General features: G+C 37.9%; 1 protein-coding gene across 4 annotated transcripts in view; it reads left to right on the forward strand.

Annotated features, from left to right (window-relative positions):
* CPSF2 (cleavage and polyadenylation specific factor 2) overlaps positions 1–16,057 on the forward strand; it is a 40,542-nt gene extending 24,485 nt beyond the window's left edge. For all 4 annotated transcript variants that reach the window (XM_019010060.4, XM_004055589.5, XM_055361263.2 and 1 more), the window contains 7 exons: positions 7,670–7,770; positions 8,435–8,635; positions 9,799–9,951; positions 11,008–11,233; positions 12,331–12,630; positions 14,462–14,596; positions 15,002–16,057. In XM_019010060.4, coding sequence (XP_018865605.1) covers positions 7,670–7,770; positions 8,435–8,635; positions 9,799–9,951; positions 11,008–11,233; positions 12,331–12,630; positions 14,462–14,596; positions 15,002–15,094 — 1,209 coding nt within the window. In that variant the 3' untranslated portion in view covers positions 15,095–16,057. The remainder of the gene's footprint in view (positions 1–7,669; positions 7,771–8,434; positions 8,636–9,798; positions 9,952–11,007; positions 11,234–12,330; positions 12,631–14,461; positions 14,597–15,001) is intronic.
* The last annotated feature ends 2,892 nt before the right edge of the window (positions 16,058–18,949 follow it).

Genomic DNA, 18,949 nt, shown 5'->3' on the forward strand with positions numbered 1-18,949 from the left:
AGAGCTTTTAAATATTCATCATTTCATGTCATTCACTTGCTTAAATGGCTCCAAAGCCTTCCTTCTTCTCTTTCAATAAAATCCATGCTACTTACGCAGGCTTCTTAGATCCCACATGATCTAATCCCCACCTACCTTCTGACCTTAGCTTATTCCACTTTCTCTATGCCCTACAGTGCATCAGGATCTTTGTACTAGCTGTTCTTCTGCCTATAGTGTTCTTTCCTGGCTTTGCGCATGGCTGGCTCCTGGTCATTCAGGCCTCAGGTTTAACCCCCTCAGGTAGGCATTTGACTACAGATTTAAAATACCTGCCTGGTTTAGCTGCCCATCACCTTACTTGAAGTATTTTTCCTAGCACTCATCACCATCTGATGTATTTCTTTTTTGTTGTCTTCCTCTTCCCACCATCAACTAGAATATGAATTCCATGAGAAAAAGGCCCTTGTTTTTTGGTATCCCTAGCACCCAGAACTGTGCCTGACATATTGGAGGTCTTCAGTGAGTGCATTGGTTGAATTCATGAATAATCAAAAAAGTGAATATGGAATAAACTAGATTTCTGATTATGTTAGATAAGAAAAGTTTACCAAGTATGGTATTTTTTCATCTATATCTAATGCCCTTCTAAGTCAAGTCTTACTCATTTAGAAAAAGCAAAAATGAACAACGAAGGATTAATAGGTTGGAGTAGATTTGGATTAGAAAAAGGAGTAAGTTGGAGGTAATACGGTGAAGGAGTAGGAAGAAAAATATTTTTGAGTTGGTTATTCTAGAAATCTGTTTCTGAATAAGCCATTAATCTTACATATTTTAAATGAAAAATAAGATGGAGATAAAAATTTATTATAGCAACAGGCATAAACTAAATCACAGAGGTAAATACTTTGTTAAAGATTATTGGTGGGTAAAAGGCATCTATGTAGGTTGCTAACTGTTTTTAAAAAAAACCCACTATTTTCTGAATGAAACTTATTTTCAAATAAGTTATTAGGCAAATGTGAGATGCTAAATATAAACATGTATTTATTTTTTTATTTTAACTTTTTATTTTTTTGAGACAGGGTCATGTCATTCCCTGTCACCCAGGCTGGAGTGCAGTTGCATGATCATAGCTCACTGCAGTCTTGAACTCTTGGGCTCAAGCACGCCTCCTGCTTAAGCCTCCCAAGTAGTTCGCACTGCAGGCATGTGCCGCCATGCCCAGCTAATTTAAAAAAAATTTTATAGAGATGGGAACTTGCTGTGTTGCCCAAGCTGGTCTTGAACTACTGGCCTCAAACAGGCCCACCTTGGCCTCCCAAAGTGCGGGTATTATAGGTGTGAGCCACTGCTCCTGGCCTTAAACATGTAAATCACCCATTTATTTTATACATGAAAATAATCTGATTTTGGTTTAATTTTTTTGTTTTTACTTGTCTCCCCTCCCCTTACCCCACTGGGCAGCCCCTGAACTAGAATAGTTTCAGACAGATTCCCCCTTTTCCATTATTTTTAATTTTGAAAAAATTTCAAACAGGAAAGTTACAAAAATATTATACCCAGATTCCCCAATTGTCAATATTTTACTGGATTTGCTTTATCACTTATATACACATAAACACAGTATTACTTTTTCTGAACCATTTGAAGAAAAATTGCAAATATTTTATCATTATCTCTAAATATTGCCAGTGTGTGTTACCTAAAAACAAGGGCAATCTCCAGCAAAACTATGTTACATTCATTGAAATCAGGAAATCAACATTGATACCATCCTACCAGTTCACCCATTGACCCCATTCAGCATTCACATTTTACCGATGACCACAATGTCCTTTATAATTACCCTTTCCTTTTTTGTCCAGGTTCGCATCCATGACTACATACTGCATTTAATTGTCATAACTGTTGACATTTTTGAAGCATATATATTCTGGGTTTTTTTTTTCTTATTGATATACTAATACCTGGTTTTTATTTTATTTTTTTAAAGAGATGGGAGCAAGGTGTGGTGGCATGTGGCTGTAGTCCCAGCTATTGAGGCAAGAGGATTGCTTGAGCCTAGGAGTTTAAGGCAAGCCTGGGCGATACAGCAAGGCCTCCTCTCAAAAAAAAAAAATATATATATATATGTAGAGAGAGAGAGATGGGACCAAATTATTATGTATTCCACATATCCTGAGACTTGTATTTTCACTTGAGTCCTTCTTGAACAATGTAAGAAGATATAGGTCTACCTTACATAGTACCTGGTATATTACAAACATTTAAATGTTTTTGGATAAATAAATGAAAGCTTTTTAGTAATTTTATAATAGTACATCGTATATGTGTGCTGTGATTATTTAATCTAGTGGTTCTCAAAAGTGTGGTTTGAGGACGCCTGGGAGTCCCTGAGACCCTTTCAGGGAGTCCACAAAGCCAAAACTATTTTTCATAATACTGGTAAGATGATATTTGCCTTTTCACTGTGCCTACATTTGTACTGATGAGTAAGATCAGTGGTGCATAAAGTGCTTACACCTTGGCCTAAAACTCCACTAGTAGCCACTGCATTTTTCACCACCGTACACGTCATTAAAAAAAAAAAAATGCTAGTTTCACTTAAGAATGTCCTTTAGAGGCTGGGCGTCATGGCTCATGCCTATTCCTAACACTTTGCGAGGCTAAGATGGGAGGTTCACCTGAGGCCAGGAGTTTCAGACCAGCCTGGGCAACATAGCAACACTCTGCCTCTACAAAGTATAAAGGTATATTAAACAATAGAAATTTGAAAGAGAATGTCTTTGAGGGGCCAGACATACTGGCTCATGCTTGTAATCCCAGCACTTTGGGAGGCTGAGGTGAGAGGATTGCTTGAGGCCAGGAGTTTGAGACCAGTCTGGGCAGCATAGCGAGACCCTGTCTCTACAAAAAAGAAAAAAAAGTCCTTGAGGGAATAGTAAAAGTTACTAATATTACTAAGTTCTTTCAGTAAAAGTTTTTTTGTTTTTTTTGAGATGAGTCTTGCTCTGTCGTCTAGGCTGGAGTGCAGTGGTACGATCTCAGCTCACTGCAACCTCCGCCTCCCGGGTTCAAGCGATTCTCCTGCTTCAGCCTCCTGAGTAGCTGGGACTACAGGTGTGTGCCACCACGCCTGGCTAATTTTTTGTATTTTTAGTAGAGACATTGTTTCACCATGTTAACCAGGATGGTCTTGATCTCCTGACTTTGTCATCCGTCTGCCTCAGCATCCCAAAGTGCTGGGATCACAGGCATGAGTCACTACGCCTGGCCTAGTAAAAGATTTTTTAAAATAATTTGGGTGACAAGATGGGAAGTATTAATAAAGAACTTGCGTTGTGTACTAAAGTACAATGGCTGTCTCCAAGAAAAACACTTGTATGTTTATATGAGTTGTGAGTTAAACTAGCCACTTTTTTCTGGGAACACCTTTTTTTTGTTGGTATTTTTTTTGTTTCTTGTGTTTGAGACGGAGGCTTGCTCTGTCGCCAGGCTGGAGTGCTCAGCTCACTGCAACCTTCACTTCCCGGGTTCAAGCGATTCTCCTGCCTCAGCCTCCCAAGTAGCTGGGACTACAGGTGTGTGCCACCATGCCCAGCTAATTTTTTTTTTTCATATTTTTAGTAGAGATGGGGTTTCACTATGTTGGCCAGGCTGATCTCGAACTCCTGACCTCAGGCGATCCACCTGCCTCAGCCTCCCAAAGTGTTGGGATTACAGGCGCGAGTCACCGCACCAGGCCCTGTTTTGTGTGTGTGTGTTTTTTTTTTTTGAGTTTGGGTCTCTGTTGCCCAGGTTGGAGTGCAGAGGCACAATCATGGCTCACCACATCCTTGAACTTCTGGGTTCATATGACCCTCCTGCCTCAGCCTTCCTACCAGCTAGGACTACGGGTGTGTTTCACCACACCTGTAATTTTTAATTCTTTTTTGTAGAGACTGGGTCTTGCTACGCTGCCCATATGGTCTGGAACTGGCCTCAAGCAATCCTCTCACCTCCGACTCCCAAAGTGCTAGAATTACAGGCATGAATCACTGTGCCCAGTCTGGAACACCATTTTTATGTGAAATAATGACAGGGTTATTCAGATTTGGGTATTTGGCAGACATTTTCTTGAAAATTAATACATTGAGCCTGTCACTCTAAAGAAAACAATTGACAGCATTTGTTGTCTTAAATCTGATAAAATTCTAATTTTCAAATGAAAATTTAGAATTTTGGAAAACTTATAGCCAGCACTGTGAGATTGACAACTTAAACTGAAAAGACTTCTGATAAGATTGGTGGTGATATTTACAAATGTGATTTTAAAAATATTGTCAACATTTGTAAGATCTGGATAACTTGGTGAACTAGTATTTTCCAAATAACCAATTAATTATGTTAGAAAATAATGCACAAATTAAAAGATCCATTCAAAATTTAAAATACGGGCTGGGCACAGTGGCTCACGCCTGTAATCCCAGCACTTTGGGAGGCAGAGGCAGGAGGATGGCTTCAGTTCAGGAGTTCAAGACTAGTCTGGATAACATAGCGAGACCTTGTCTCTACAAAAAATAAAAAATCAGCTGGGCATGGTGGTGCACATCTGTGGTCGCAGCTATTCAGGAGGCTGGGAGGTAGAAGGGTTGCTTGAACCTGGGAGTTCGAGGCTGCAGTGAGCAGCGATCATGCCACTGCACTCATCGTAGGCAACAGAGTGAGACCCTGTCTCAAAAACAAAACAAAACAAAACAAAAAACAAGAGTGTAAGATACATAAAAAAAAAAAAATTAACGCAACGGAGTACAAAAAGTCTATTAGTATGGTTTCAGGTTCTGCATTAAAACTAACCTTGAAGAAACTACCACTTTCTGAGTTTTAATGTAGTATCAAAGAATAATATCCATGAAAGGACTATTTACGTATTTTTCCCTTTCCAACTATACATGTGTATAAGCCTGGATTTTCTTCATATACTTTAACCAAAACAACATATTGCAAGAGACTGAATGGAGAAGCAAATGTGAGAATCCAGCTGTCTTCTGTTGAGCTAGACATTAAAGAGATTTGCAAAAATATAGAATAATGCTATAGGCCAGGTGCGGTGGCTCATGACTGTAATCCCAGCACTTTGAGAGGCTGAGGAGGGCAGATTGCTTGACTCCAGGAGTTTGAGACCAGCTTGGGCAGCATGTCAAGACTCGGTCTCTACAAAAAAAATACAAAAATTAGCTGGGAGTGGTGGGTGGCTGAAGTGGGAGGATCACTTGAGGCTGGAAGATTGAGCTGCAGTGAGCTGTAATTGCACCACTGCACTCCAGCCTGGGCAATGGAGCAAGACCCTGTCTCAAAAAAAAAAAAAAAAAATGCCGTTCTTCCCACTGTCTTTTTTTTGCTTTGGAAAATGTAATTATTTTTTGTAAAAATCTGTTAATGTTGCCATGTGGTTTTATTTATTATTTATTTATTATTATTTTTTCATTTTTGAGATGTAGTTTCGCTCTTGTTGCCCAGGCTGGAGCGCAATGGTGCCATCTCGGCTCACTGCAACCTCCGCCTCCCAGGTTCAAGTGATTCTCCTGCCTCAGCCTCCCTAGTAGCTGAGATTACAGGCATGTGCCATCATGCCCGGGTAATTTTGTATTTTTAGTAGAGATGGGCTTTCTCCATATTGATTAGGCTTGTCTCGAATTCCCGACCTTAGGTGATCTGCCCGCCTCGGCCTCCCAAAGTGCTGGGATTACAGGTGTGAGCCGTCACGCCCGGCCTATTATTATTATTAATTTATTTATTTTTGAGCTGGAGTCTCACTCTGTTGTCCAAGCTGGAGTGTAATGGTGCAATCATGGCTCACTGCAGTTTCCACCTCCCAGGTTCCAGCGATTCTCCTGCCTCAGCTTCCTGGGTAGCTGGGATTACAGGCATGTGCCACCATGCCTGGCTACTTTTTATATTTATAGTAGAGATGGGGTTTCACCATGTTGGCCAGGCTGGTCTCGGACTCCTGACCTTAGGTGATCTGCCTGCCTCGACCTCCCAAAGTACTAGGATTACAGGTATAAGCCACCATGCCCTGCTGGTTTTATTATTTTTTAAATGAACAGATAAATATTTTAAAAATTGCTCAGTTTTAATTTCTGATAAGGTAGACATTGATAAATATAACCCACAAAAACAAAAAGCTCTTTGGGGTTCTCTAATTTTTAGGAGTCTAAGGTAGTCCTGAGATAAATATATGAGAACTACTGATTTAATCATTCCATTTTGATGGATTTTAAAATTTTGTCCAGTTTTTTACTATTATAAGCATTGCTGCAATGTACGAATGTACTTTTTTTTTTTTACACATTTGTGATTGTTTCAGTAGGATAAATTCCTAGAAGTAGAAATACTGTGTCAAATGACAAATTTTTATTTTTAGATGTTAGCAAATTGCCTTTTAACATAGTTGCACTAATTTTCCAACAGATAATGGAAGAAGGTACTCTTTCCCCATGTATGGCATTGCCAATCTCATAGATGAAAACAATTGTTTTTTATATTTTGTGCTTTTCAAAAATTAGTAAAATTAAGGATCTTTTCATGGCCAGTAGTTATTTGTCTTTCTTATTTTGTAAATTGCCTTTTTAAGTATCTTGTGCTTTTTCATGTGTTGATCATCCTTTTCTTAACTAATTTGGAAGAGCTCTTAGGAAAAAATCGTTTTTATTGGTCATAGTGCTGAAAATATTTTTGTTTCTTTTTTGTTTTTCTTTTCAGTTTCTTATTTTATGAGATTTAAAATGTCAAAGGGAGATTTTCTTTATTCATGTTGCTGTATTTATTTATGTTTCCCATTATGGCTTTTGGGCCTCACCTACTCCAAATTATAAAAATGCTTATCTGTATTTTCTTTTCCTGATTGGTGATTTTTAACCAGTTTGATTGTTTGGTTGATTGAGACAGGGTCTTGCTCTGTCAGACTGAAGTGTTCCTCAGTCTCAGACTCAAGTAATACTCAGTCTCTGAGTAGCTGGGACTACAGGTGCATGCTACCACTCCTGGCTTTTTTTTTTTTTTTTTTTTCTGAGATAGAGTATCGCTTTGTCACCCAGGCTGGAGTACAGTGGTGTGAGCACAGCTCACTGCAGCCTTGACCTCCCAGGCTCAAGTGATCTTCCACTTTAACCACCTGAGTAGCGGGGACTACAGGCACATGCCACCACTCCTGGCTTTTTTTTTTTTTAATGTGGAGACAAAGTCTCATTATGTTGCCCAGGCTAGTCTCAAACTCAAGTGATTTTCCTGCCTTGCAAAGTGCTAGGATTATAGGTGTGAGCCACCGTGCCCAGCCTCCCAGCTAATTTTTAAATTATTCCTAGAGACAGAGTCAACCTATGTTGCCCAGGCTGGTCTTGAACTCCTGGCCTCAAGCAGTCCTCCCACCTTGGCCTCCCAAAGTGCTAGGATTATAGGTGTGAGCTACTGTGCCTGGCCAACCAGTTTGATTTAAATTAAACCCATTCTAGATGATGTGTGACAGCTCAATTTTAATACTAATCTAAATAGGACCTATAATTGTATGTAATGGAAACTTGATTAATTTCAGAGGAAACAATCAGTTTAAAGATGATGGAGCAATTTAGAGATGTGATGTATCTCATATCCCACTGCTTTAACCCCCTGATATTAACATTTCCTTTTGTCTTTTTTTTTTTTTTAGTTGAGGAAACGTGTGAAGCTTGAAGGGAAAGAACTTGAAGAATACTTGGAAAAAGAGAAACTAAAGAAAGAAGCTGCCAAAAAGCTTGAGCAGTCAAAAGAGTGAGTCATTTTCAGACAGATTATAAATTTATGGATGCAATTTGAGAAGAATGTGTCCTTGACTTAAATGTTTCATTGAAAATATTTTTAAATTTTCGTAAGACTTAATTTTGTTACAGACATCTTTCAAATGTCTAGAGTACCAGATCCTGTCAGTGCTAATATTATTATGCATTTATTTGTTATGTTTTATAAAATGTCAGTCCAATAATGTTGAATGTTATTCCAGTCATGCATCACTTAATGATGGGGACAGTTCTGAGAAAAGTGTCGTTAGGGGATTTAGTCATTGTGCAAACATTAGGATATATGTTTACACAAACCTTGATGGTATAGCCTACTGTGTATCCAGAGTATATGATATGGCCTATTGTTCCTAGGCTACAAACCTGTACAGCATGTTACTGTACTGAATACTGTAGGCCATTGTAACACAATGTTAAGTATTTGTGTATCTAAATGTATCTAAACATAGAAAAGGTACAGTAATCTTATGGGACCTCTGTTGTATATGTGGTCTATTGTTGTTTACCGACATAACTGTATATTATCATTTAATATTGAATTAATAATATTGAGTGTGGATTCAGTAATAAATGGATAAATATTAATTTAAAATATCTTTGAAACTTTATGACCTTGATCTATTCTAAAATCCTCCTAGGGCAGATATAGATTCCAGTGATGAGAGTGACATTGAGGAAGATATTGACCAGCCATCAGCTCATAAGACGAAGCATGACTTGATGATGAAAGGTGAAGGCAGTCGTAAAGGAAGTTTTTTCAAACAGGCAAAAAAGTCCTATCCTATGTTTCCTGCCCCAGAAGAAAGAATTAAATGGGATGAATACGGAGAGATTATCAAGTATGTGAGCAAAACAAACTTTTCTCTCTTACAAATTGGAGGTATTAACTGTGTTATCATTTCATTTCAGTGAACTTGATCTTTCACTTGATCTTTCTAGTCACATGTATGGGGTTAGCTTCTGAGTACCTCAGCCTGAAGACACAGAAGACTTGTAACTTGAAACATAAAAATAGAGATGCTGAGAAACATCTAGAGAATATTGAGAGAAAACTGGCAGTTTATGACTTAGTTTTGTAAAGGTTTAAAAACATGATCACGTGATCAAGACTTTTTTTCCCCACTTAAAAAGAGAGGAAGATGTAGGATAGGAAGAACTTTGGGGCTGTGCGTGGTGGCTCATGCCTGTAATCCCAACACTTTGGGAGGCCGAGATGGGAGGATCACTTGAGCTCAGGAGTTTGAGACCAGCCCAGGCAATATAGTGAGACCCCCATCTCTATGTTTAAAAAAAAAAAAAAAAAGAACTTTGGATGGCTGGTGATTGCATTACCAATGGATTATGTCTTAAGTATTATACAAGTTTTATGAGATTAAGAGGAATGTGAGATAGCATGAGTGAAATCATGGAAAAATCTACAAAATCTATACTGACTATTAGAAAAACAACTGCAATCACATGTTGTAATTGCAAATTTGAAAACACTACTATCCTGTGTGAAAAATAAAAAAAGAAAAACGTGATACAGGCCAGGTGTGGTGGCTCACGCCTGTAATCCCAGCACTTTGGGAGGCCGAGGCAGGTGGATCATGAGGTCAGGAGTTCAGGACCAGCCTGGCCAAGATGGTGAAACCACATCTCCACTAAAAATACAAAAAAATTAGCCGGGCGTGATGGCAGGCACCTGTAATCCTAGCTACTCTGGGGGCTGAGGCAGAGAATTGCTTGAACAGGGAGGCGGAGGTTGCAGTGAGCCGAGATGGCGCCACCACACTCCAGTCTGGGTGACAGAGGGAGACTCTACCTCAAAAAAAAAAAAACAAAAAACGCAATACATACAGCCATCTGGTAATTGATATGAAGTTACATCAGCTTTGGATGAAATGTATATTTAAATCTTGAGATACGTGAGGACTCCAAAAATTATGCCACCTACTAGTCATATATGTTATGTAGTATTAGCTTGCTTTTTACTGCTTCTAATTAGAGACTTATTATTTAGACCAGAGGATTTCTTAGTGCCAGAGCTTCAAGCTACTGAAGAAGAAAAAAGCAAATTAGAATCTGGTTTGACAAATGGAGATGAACCTATGGATCAGGATTTATCTGATGTTCCTACTAAATGTATTTCTACAACAGAGTCTATTGAAATAAAGTAAGTGCTTTTGTGACATTTTGAAAATAGATTATAAGATAAAATTTCAAGCATTTGAATTATATAATTTACATTATTTCAAGCAAAATTTCTGAATATTCTTTAGTAAGTTTGTGCTTTTAAAATTTAATTTATTTTTGTATGGAGAGACTTGTGAAGTATGGTGGCATGATATTTTCTCTTCATTAATGGTATTTGAATGCCAAAGTAATTGAATTGGTGGTGGTGGGGGATGCTTAAATTGTAACATTAAATTGTACATTTATATGAAGAAAAATTATTTTTGGCCTTTTTATTCTGTAAGCAGGTGAAAGGGAATAGTGTGACTCACAGTTTAATTTTTCTGAGTAACTGCTTGTTTCATAAAATATACTCCTTGACTTAAACATCTCTAAGACCCTAATGTCTGGAAAATACTGTTGTGATCTGAAGTAGTTAGAAACCTTTTTTCTCCCGCTTTCTACTTAGTTAAATAATACCAGTAAGTGATCATTTTGGAATTTCTTTTAAGTCATCAGAGAACAAAGTTTTTTATTTGTCCAGTAATATCATTTAGTATATATTTTTGGGTGTAGATAAAATCTAAATAATACAGATAGGGCTGGGCACGGTGGCTGATGCCTGTAATCCCAGCACTTTGGTAGGCCGAGGTAGGCTGATCACTCGAGATCAGGAGTTTGAGACCAGCCTGGCCAACATGGTGAAATCTCATCTCTACTAAAAATGCAAAATTATCCCTGCGTGGTGGTGCATGCCTATAATCCCAGTTACTTGGGAGGCTGAGTCAGGAGAATCGCTTGAACCTGGGAGGTAGAGGTTGCAATGAGCAAAGATCATGCTACTGCGATCTAGCCTGGGCAAAAGAGTGAGACCCAATTTCAGAAAAATAAATAAATAAATAAATAAATAAATAAATAAATAAATAAATAAATCATACAGATACTATAACACGTGTATTTCTCAAATCCTAGTGTTATATATTGTATACATGATAAAAGCCATTTTTTTTTTAGAATTATGAGAAAAGTTATCTTGAATAATCATATCTAATTACAGAGCCCGGGTTACCTACATAGACTATGAAGGACGCTCTGATGGGGATTCCATTAAAAAAATCATTAATCAGATGAAACCACGACAGTTGATCATCGTCCATGGCCCACCAGAGGCCAGTCAAGATCTGGCAGAGTGCTGTCGTGCCTTTGGTGGGAAAGATATTAAAGTGTACATGCCAAAGCTACATGAAACAGTTGATGCCACTAGTGAAACTCACATCTACCAGGTAAACATGCCAGGAGTTGCCACTGAGTAGAAATAAGTACTTTTTGTTGCAGGTTAGGACAGATAATATTAGAAATACAGAGATGTGTGAGACAGACATGGATGGTCTCCTGCCCTAGCAGACCTCATAGGTTATGGGGCTTAGAACAAGGAAATACCATTTATCATGTTGTTGTGCCACTGAGAGAAGAAGTACAGGATGCTATGAGAGTATCAAGAGGGGAAACCACCCACATTTAGAGGTTTAGAAAAGGTTTCCTACAGGAAGTGATAACTAATCCTAACTGATGTTTAGATGGGTTGTCAGGACAGACAGAGTAGGAAAGGGGGGGAAGAGCATTCTAGGCAGAGGGAACCATATTTGCAAAAGTACAGAGGTGAGGAAAATGATTAAGAATTCAAAAGTTTTAGAAGAATTCCCGGATATCAAGGTTCTACTCCTAATTGGAACAAATGGAGATGGATACCAAATATAGGACTAGCACAGTAGAGAGATAAATTTTGTCTGGTAATGGGAGATGGTGTCAGTTTAAGGCCAGAGTGATGTCTATATCTGGAAGAAATGGATGTGCACATACCAGGCAGGAAATTTATTCTGGGCAGAGTAAGAAGAAGCAACCTTCCAAGAATATGGAGATGTGAAATTCTGTGGTATATTCAGGAAAGGACAAGCAGTTCAGTACCTACTGAAGTATGCCAAGTACTAGAGGATGGGAGTGATCAGTGGTTCTCAACCTTGACTGCACGTAAGAATCATCTGGGGAGCTTTGTGAGGGTCAGAGGGACTCAGTGTTCTGGTCTTAATCTTACCAGTTATGTTAGAAACACTGGATATGAGGCTCTGATATACTTTTTGTTTTAATTGCCATGTGATTCCATTTTGTAGTCAGGGTTAAGAATCTCTATTTTGGAAAGTAGGCAGGGGCCCAATGATCTGCAGGTAATGAGGTCATTGCAGGTCATTGTGGGACTCAGATGAGTGAAAGATTTTCCAATTTTAACATATTACCAGAGGTAGAAAATGATAATAGGTTATATTTAATTTGTTAATATGTATTCTGTGGGTTTTATTTCTCTCCCCCTCCTTTGCATATCTAGGTGAGGTTAAAAGACTCACTTGTCAGCTCTCTTCAGTTTTGTAAGGCAAAAGATGCTGAATTAGCTTGGATAGATGGTGTCTTAGATATGAGAGTTTCCAAAGTGGACACAGGGGTTATTTTAGAAGAAGGAGAACTAAAGGATGATGGAGAAGACTCAGAGATGCAAGTGGAAGCTCCCTCAGATTCTAGCGTTATAGCACAACAAAAGGCCATGAAAAGTCTGTTCGGAGATGATGAAAAAGAAACAGGTGAAGAAAGTGAGATCATTCCTACTTTGGAACCCTTGCCACCTCATGAGGTAAAAAAAGCATGTGCTTTTTTGATTTCTTCCTGAATTTGTCATCCTTCTAGTTTTCATGTCTTTTGGTTTTTTTTCCCCCCTTCTAAAACTAAGTGGGTCTGTGGAACCTTTTATATTTTTAACCATTTAAAATATATGTCAGCTGGGGGCAGTGACTCACGCCTGTAATCCCAGCACTTTGGGAGGCCGAGGTGGGAGAATTGCTTGAGGCCAGGAGCTCTAGATCAGCCTGATTATAGGGACACCCTGTCAAAAACCTAGTCGGCATGGTGGCGTGCACCTGTAATCTCAGCTTAGAAGGCTGAGGCAGGAGGATTGCTTGAGCTCAGGAGTTCGAGACTATAGTGAGCCACAATTGTGCCACTGCATCTAGCCTATATGATAGAGTGAGACCCTGTCTTGAACATAAAATATGTCTCACATTTGGGCTGATTTTGGAGTTTTTAAAAAAGAGAACTTGTCACATGCTTCTGTGTGTATGTCTCTGTGTATATATTAATTCTATATAGCTAAGGAATAACATATCTTTAGCAAATCTTTTAAGGTACATAATTGTTTCATGATTTTTTTTTTTGGTCTGGATTTTTAAATTTTAAGTGTGATGATTGTGAGGATCACCTGCCTGCTTCCAGTCAGGAGATTTATAGTTTTCTAAGAAAGTCATACTGTTTTTTTTTTTGGTTTTGTTTTGTTTTTTGAGATGGAGTCTCGCTCTGTTGCCCAGGATTGAGTGCAGTGGTGTGATCTTGTCTCACTGCAACCTCCGCCTCCCGGGTTCAAGCGATTCTCCTGCCTCAGCCTCCCAAGTAGCTGGGATTACAGGCATGAGCCACTGGGCCCAGCTGGTTTTTGTACTTTTAGTAGAAACGGGGTTTTGCCATGTTGGCCAGGCTGGTCTTGAACTCCTGACCTCAGGTGATCCACCCATCTCAGCCTCCCAAAGTGCTGGGATTACAGGCGTGAGCCAATGCACCCAGCCAATAGTCATACCTCCATTTTTTTATGTTATTCAGTTCAAATAACTTTTGGTTTTGATATAGTTAGAAATCTTTAAGTATAGATATAATTTAGTCTAGCATTTACATATTCTTGAGAGGTATCTAGTTAACTAGCAAGATTCTAGGTAATTAAACTTGGAAAAATATTAAAACTATGAATCCTACATGCATGTCAAGTGATGTCTTCAGCCCTACTATGAAATTAAGAATAGAGAGACAGCCTCTGTTGTTGGATTCCCTTCTAGTACAACCCTCAAAATTGGGAGGAGGAATAAGAATATTTTTTTCTTCTGTGCTAAAGCTAATGCTCTTCAAAGTAATGTCAAAGCAGAAAGCAGCAGCATTAGGCAAGAACCACTTTCATTACTGATTGTAGAACCTATGGCATCCATTACATTTGCTCTGAGGAAGGAGGGACAGGGAAAATGGGATTGGGGAGGAAATATCTTTTGAAGTAAGCAAATGACTGGGATCTAGAAAATGAATTTTTGGTTCAGTCCTGCCCATGGCACTCTAGTTGACCCCATTACGCAAGTGGGTGAGTGAAGAGCCTAACATTACCAAACGTCTCTGTTATGATGAGGCATGACTAACAAAACTGATTGTGAAACAGAAAATGTGAAGGGCTTTGTTAAATAATGTTAAATAATGGGGTAAAATTTAGAATAACAACTTGGAATGTGATTTACAGTCTTGAAATGATCTGTCAAAGGACTTCAGGGAATAATAGAAAATCTCTTAGAGATAATGTAGTATTTTACTTTATTCAGTACAGTTGTATGTCTGGTGTTTTACTTGAAGTTATTCTTTCCCCTTTGACCTTATCTAAGGTTCCTGGACATCAGTCAGTTTTTATGAATGAACCAAGGCTGTCAGACTTCAAGCAAGTTCTCTTACGGGAGGGGATTCAAGCTGAATTTGTAGGAGGTGTACTTGTTTGCAACAATCAAGTAGCAGTCCGCAGAGTAAGTGTGTTTTCAATAAGGGCTAAATTGAACACATACGTCTGATGTTTTGTCATTTTGAAATTCTGTAATTCTTGATTGGTATTTTCACAAAACTGAAGATCAGTAATTTGTATTCATGATCATGACCTCGAAGGCTTACAGAAGTCTTATTGACTTGAAGGCTTATGAAAGACTCTTGAAGAAATGATATATAATTTTATTGTAAATTTTAATTATTTGAATCTTCTGACATTTATGTCTATGTAAAATTCATGACTTCAATATTATATCCATATGCTGTGAATCAGAGCAACCCATGTCCTGACCAATCATAAAGTAATCTATTTCATATATTTCAGTTATTATGTCTGCATATTAATGAATAGAAAATGTACTAAAGAATTTTTTTTATTTGGTTTCTAGACGGAAACTGGACGCATTGGATTAGAAGGCTGCCTTTGTCAAGATTTTTATAGGATAAGAGACCTTTTATATGAACAATATGCCATTGTATAAAGGACATGATGTCAAGAAGTATCTGCTTGACCTTTCTAAGAAAAAGGGATTCTTATCTTACTCTGAGCTTTTGATGTTTTGTTTTGTAACATACAAAAAGAATCTGCCAGAAAAACTTTCATGTATTAGATTTTTAAAAATATAAATAGAGGACATTTTGCAAATGCTCAAATGAGCATTCTATCTTTTGGCTTTCAGAGTGATAGAGCTCCTAACAGGTGTACAGGCCCAAGAGTTGAAGGTGATTGGTTTTCTTTACAGACTCCTTGTTCTAGAAGGGCTTTTTACTTGAATAAAACAATGCAACTTAGCAAACCAATTTATGGCCTTAGAGAAACATTTTTGCATGAGTTCTTACAAACTGTTTGTTATATTTTCTGGAATGATAAGTGAGAATTATTTAGAAAAGACATGCTCCAAAAAAAAAACAAAACTGATAAAACAGTTTTTCGAAGCTTATTTTTAAAAGCATACGTGCTATGACTCTCTCCAGTTTGAATATGCAATTGTTTTCACAGGCAGGATATCTGTTTTCTGCCTGTATTTCCCAGTGATTTACTCTAGGGTAAGGTAGTACACATTTGGTTCAGAAATTAATTTTTATTTCTCCTATATCTTGTTTTATCAAGATTTTGTTGTGGCATTTCAATGTAAATTATAACACCATCATTTGAGTATACATAATTCAAAAGAACTACTTGATACAGTATAGTCTTAAGGGTTCTGCATACATTTTAGAAACATCTTAGCTGTAAGTTAGCTCCTGTGTTAAACTGTTTAGTGCTCTGTTTTTTAAGAAAACAAATGTTGAACCTCACACTTTTATGTGGTGACAGTGTAATTTAATTAAAAGGTGTAAATGTTTTCATCTCTTAGGCTTGCTGTCTCCTAAGGTCACCCAAGCAGTGGTTGGATTTTATACACATTGCTACTAAAATAATACTGAAGTGTTGGATAAGGTTATCCTTTCTGTGTTTGCGTCTTTCTTGTGACTAACCACCCTGATACAGTATTAACCACTGTGTTCAAGAGTAAAAACAATATATGCAATTTTCATTGAACTTAAAGAGTGAAAACCATGTAAACTATTGAAACTATTGCAATCCATTAATGCTTTTTTAGAATGGCAGACCTTGATGTTTATTTCTCAAATGGTTAAGTCCTCTTCTTTGCTTTTAATTTTTTTTTGAGACAGAGTCACCCAGGCTGGAGTGCAGTGGTGAGATTTTGGCTCACTATAACCTCTTCCTCCAGGGTTCAAGTGATTCTCCCACCTCAGCCTCCCAAGTAGCTGGGACTACGGGCACATGCCACTGCACCTGGCTAATTTTTATATTTTTAGTATAGACAGGGTTTCACCATGTTGGCCAGGCTGGTCTCAAACTCTTGACCTCAAGCGATCCACCCACCTAGGCCTCCCAAAGTGCTGGGATTACAGGCATGAATCACCACAACTAGCCTACCCTTAGATTTTTGGAAGGATCGATCTTATTTAACTATGTGTGGAACAACCCAGTAATATCAGACTCGAATTACTATTTCATTCTATTTCAAATGCTTACAAAGCTACTATTGTAGATGATAGTGTTAATGCAAAGTTTACAGACTTTTGATATGGAAAATGAGATAAACAAAACAATGTTACAAAAGGCAAATATAAAGAGTATGTTTTCTTTTTAGTGCTTTGGAAAAATTTCACTTAAACTTTTATTACTGTGTAGATTAAGCCCTATAATGCTATTTATATTCCAGGGGAACGAAAATCTGAATTTGTTTTATGATTTAAAGCATCTGGTTTACATATTGTATTGTAATACTGATACAATTTGGCTGTGTCCCACCAAATTGAATTGTGTTAATAGTTCCCATAATCCCTACGTGTTGTGGGAGGGACCCAGTGGGCAGTAATTTAATCATGGTGGTGGTTACCCTCATGCTGTTCTTGTGATGGTGAGTTCTCATGAGATCTGATGGGTGGTTTTTTTTTTGTTTTTTTTTTTTGTTTTTTGAGATGGAGTTTTGCTCTTGTTGCCCAGACTGGAGTGCAATGGCACACGATCTTGGCTCACCGCAACCTCTGCCTCCTGGGTTCAAGCGATTCTCCTGCCTCAGCATCGCGAGTAGCTGGGATTACAGGCATGCACCACCACGCCCAGCTAATTTTGTATTTTTAATAGAGACAGGGTTTCTCCATGTTTGTTAGGCTGGCCTCAAACTCCCGACCTCAGGTGATCCGCCCGCCTGGGCCTCCCAAAGTGCTGGGATTACAGGCATGAGCCACTGCGCCTGGCCCAAGATCTGATGGTTTTGTAAGGGAATTTTCCCCCTTTGCTCGGCGCTTCTTCCTGCTGCCATGTGAAGAAGGACGTGTTTGCTTCCCCTTCCACCATGATTGTAAGTTTCATGAGGCCTCCCCAGCCTGTGGGACTGTGAGTCAATTAAACGTCTTTACTTTATAAATTACCCAGTCTCAGGCAATTCTTTATAGCAGTGTGAGAACAGACCAATATGAATACCAGTACTGAAAAATTGTTTCTTGCCTCACCTTGTCCTATGAACAGGAATTAAATTTTAAAGTATTGCCTTAAGATGGCTGTGCTAAATAATAATCATTGCAAGAGCAATACTTTTACCTGTTTCTAGATGACAATATTACTAAAATTTCTCAAATGAAGACTTTGTTTTAGCTTCAATTACTTCAGAAAATATAAATTTTAAAAATGACTGTGAGATAAATCATGAACTCTGGAATTTTCAGATGAGATGGGGCGCGTTCAGGGTGGTATGACTGTAGATGGAATTTTCAGATCTTTGTTATTTAGAAGCAAGTATAGGTATAACGTGGACTATCAACTGATATCTGCAAATAATTTGGTTAAAAAGAAATTTGATTGTAGTATTTGTTGCTGTAGGATTATAAATGTCAAATATCATTGTAAACATTTCTATATTTTTAGAAATATCTTGGGTGGCCTGAAACAGAAGTGAGGAAATCAGTTTTTTAAGGTGAGCTATTTGGCTTTTTAAAAAAATTGAGATTCAACTTACATACCATAAAGTTCACTCTTCTAAAGTGTACAATTCATTGGTGTTAGTATATTTACAGAGTTGTACAACTATTACCACTATATAATCCCAGAACACTTTCATCACTCCAAAAAGAAACACCATACCCACTACCAGTCACTCCTCATGCCCCCTTCCTATGACCCCTGGCAGCCATTAATCTACTTTCTGTCTCCTTGAATTTGCATTTTCTGGACATTTCATAAAAATTGAATAATACAATATATGAACTTTTATGTTTGACTTCTTTCACTTAGCATAATGTTTTCAGAGTGCATCACTGTTGTAACGTGTATCAGTACCCTTTTTGTGACTGAATAGTATTCCACCGAATGGATATACCACATTTTACTTATCCATTCAACCGTTGATGTACATTTGAGTTGATTCCAAATTTTGGCTGTTAAGAATGCTGCTCTGAACATTCATGTGCAAGTTTTTTTGTGTGTGTTTGTACATATGTTTTCAATTTTCTTGGATATATATCTAAGAATTAGAATTGCTGGATCATACAGTAATTCTGCTTAACCTTTTGAGGAGCTGCCAGGCTGTTTTCCAAAGTGGCTACAACATTTTGCATTTCCACCAGCATGTGTTTGAGGGTTCCATTTTCTCCTCATTCTTGACAACATTTATTACTCCCTTTTTAAATTTTAGTCATCATTGTGTGGGTGAAGAAGTGTCTCACTGAGGTTTTGATTTGCATTTCCTTAATGACTGATGATGTGGAGCCTCTTTCCATGTGCTTATTGACTTTTTATATATTTTGGAGTAATATCTGTTCATATC

The sequence above is a fragment of the Gorilla gorilla genome, chromosome 15 (assembly GCF_029281585.2).
Source record: "Gorilla gorilla gorilla isolate KB3781 chromosome 15, NHGRI_mGorGor1-v2.1_pri, whole genome shotgun sequence".
NCBI lineage: Eukaryota > Metazoa > Chordata > Mammalia > Primates > Hominidae > Gorilla > Gorilla gorilla.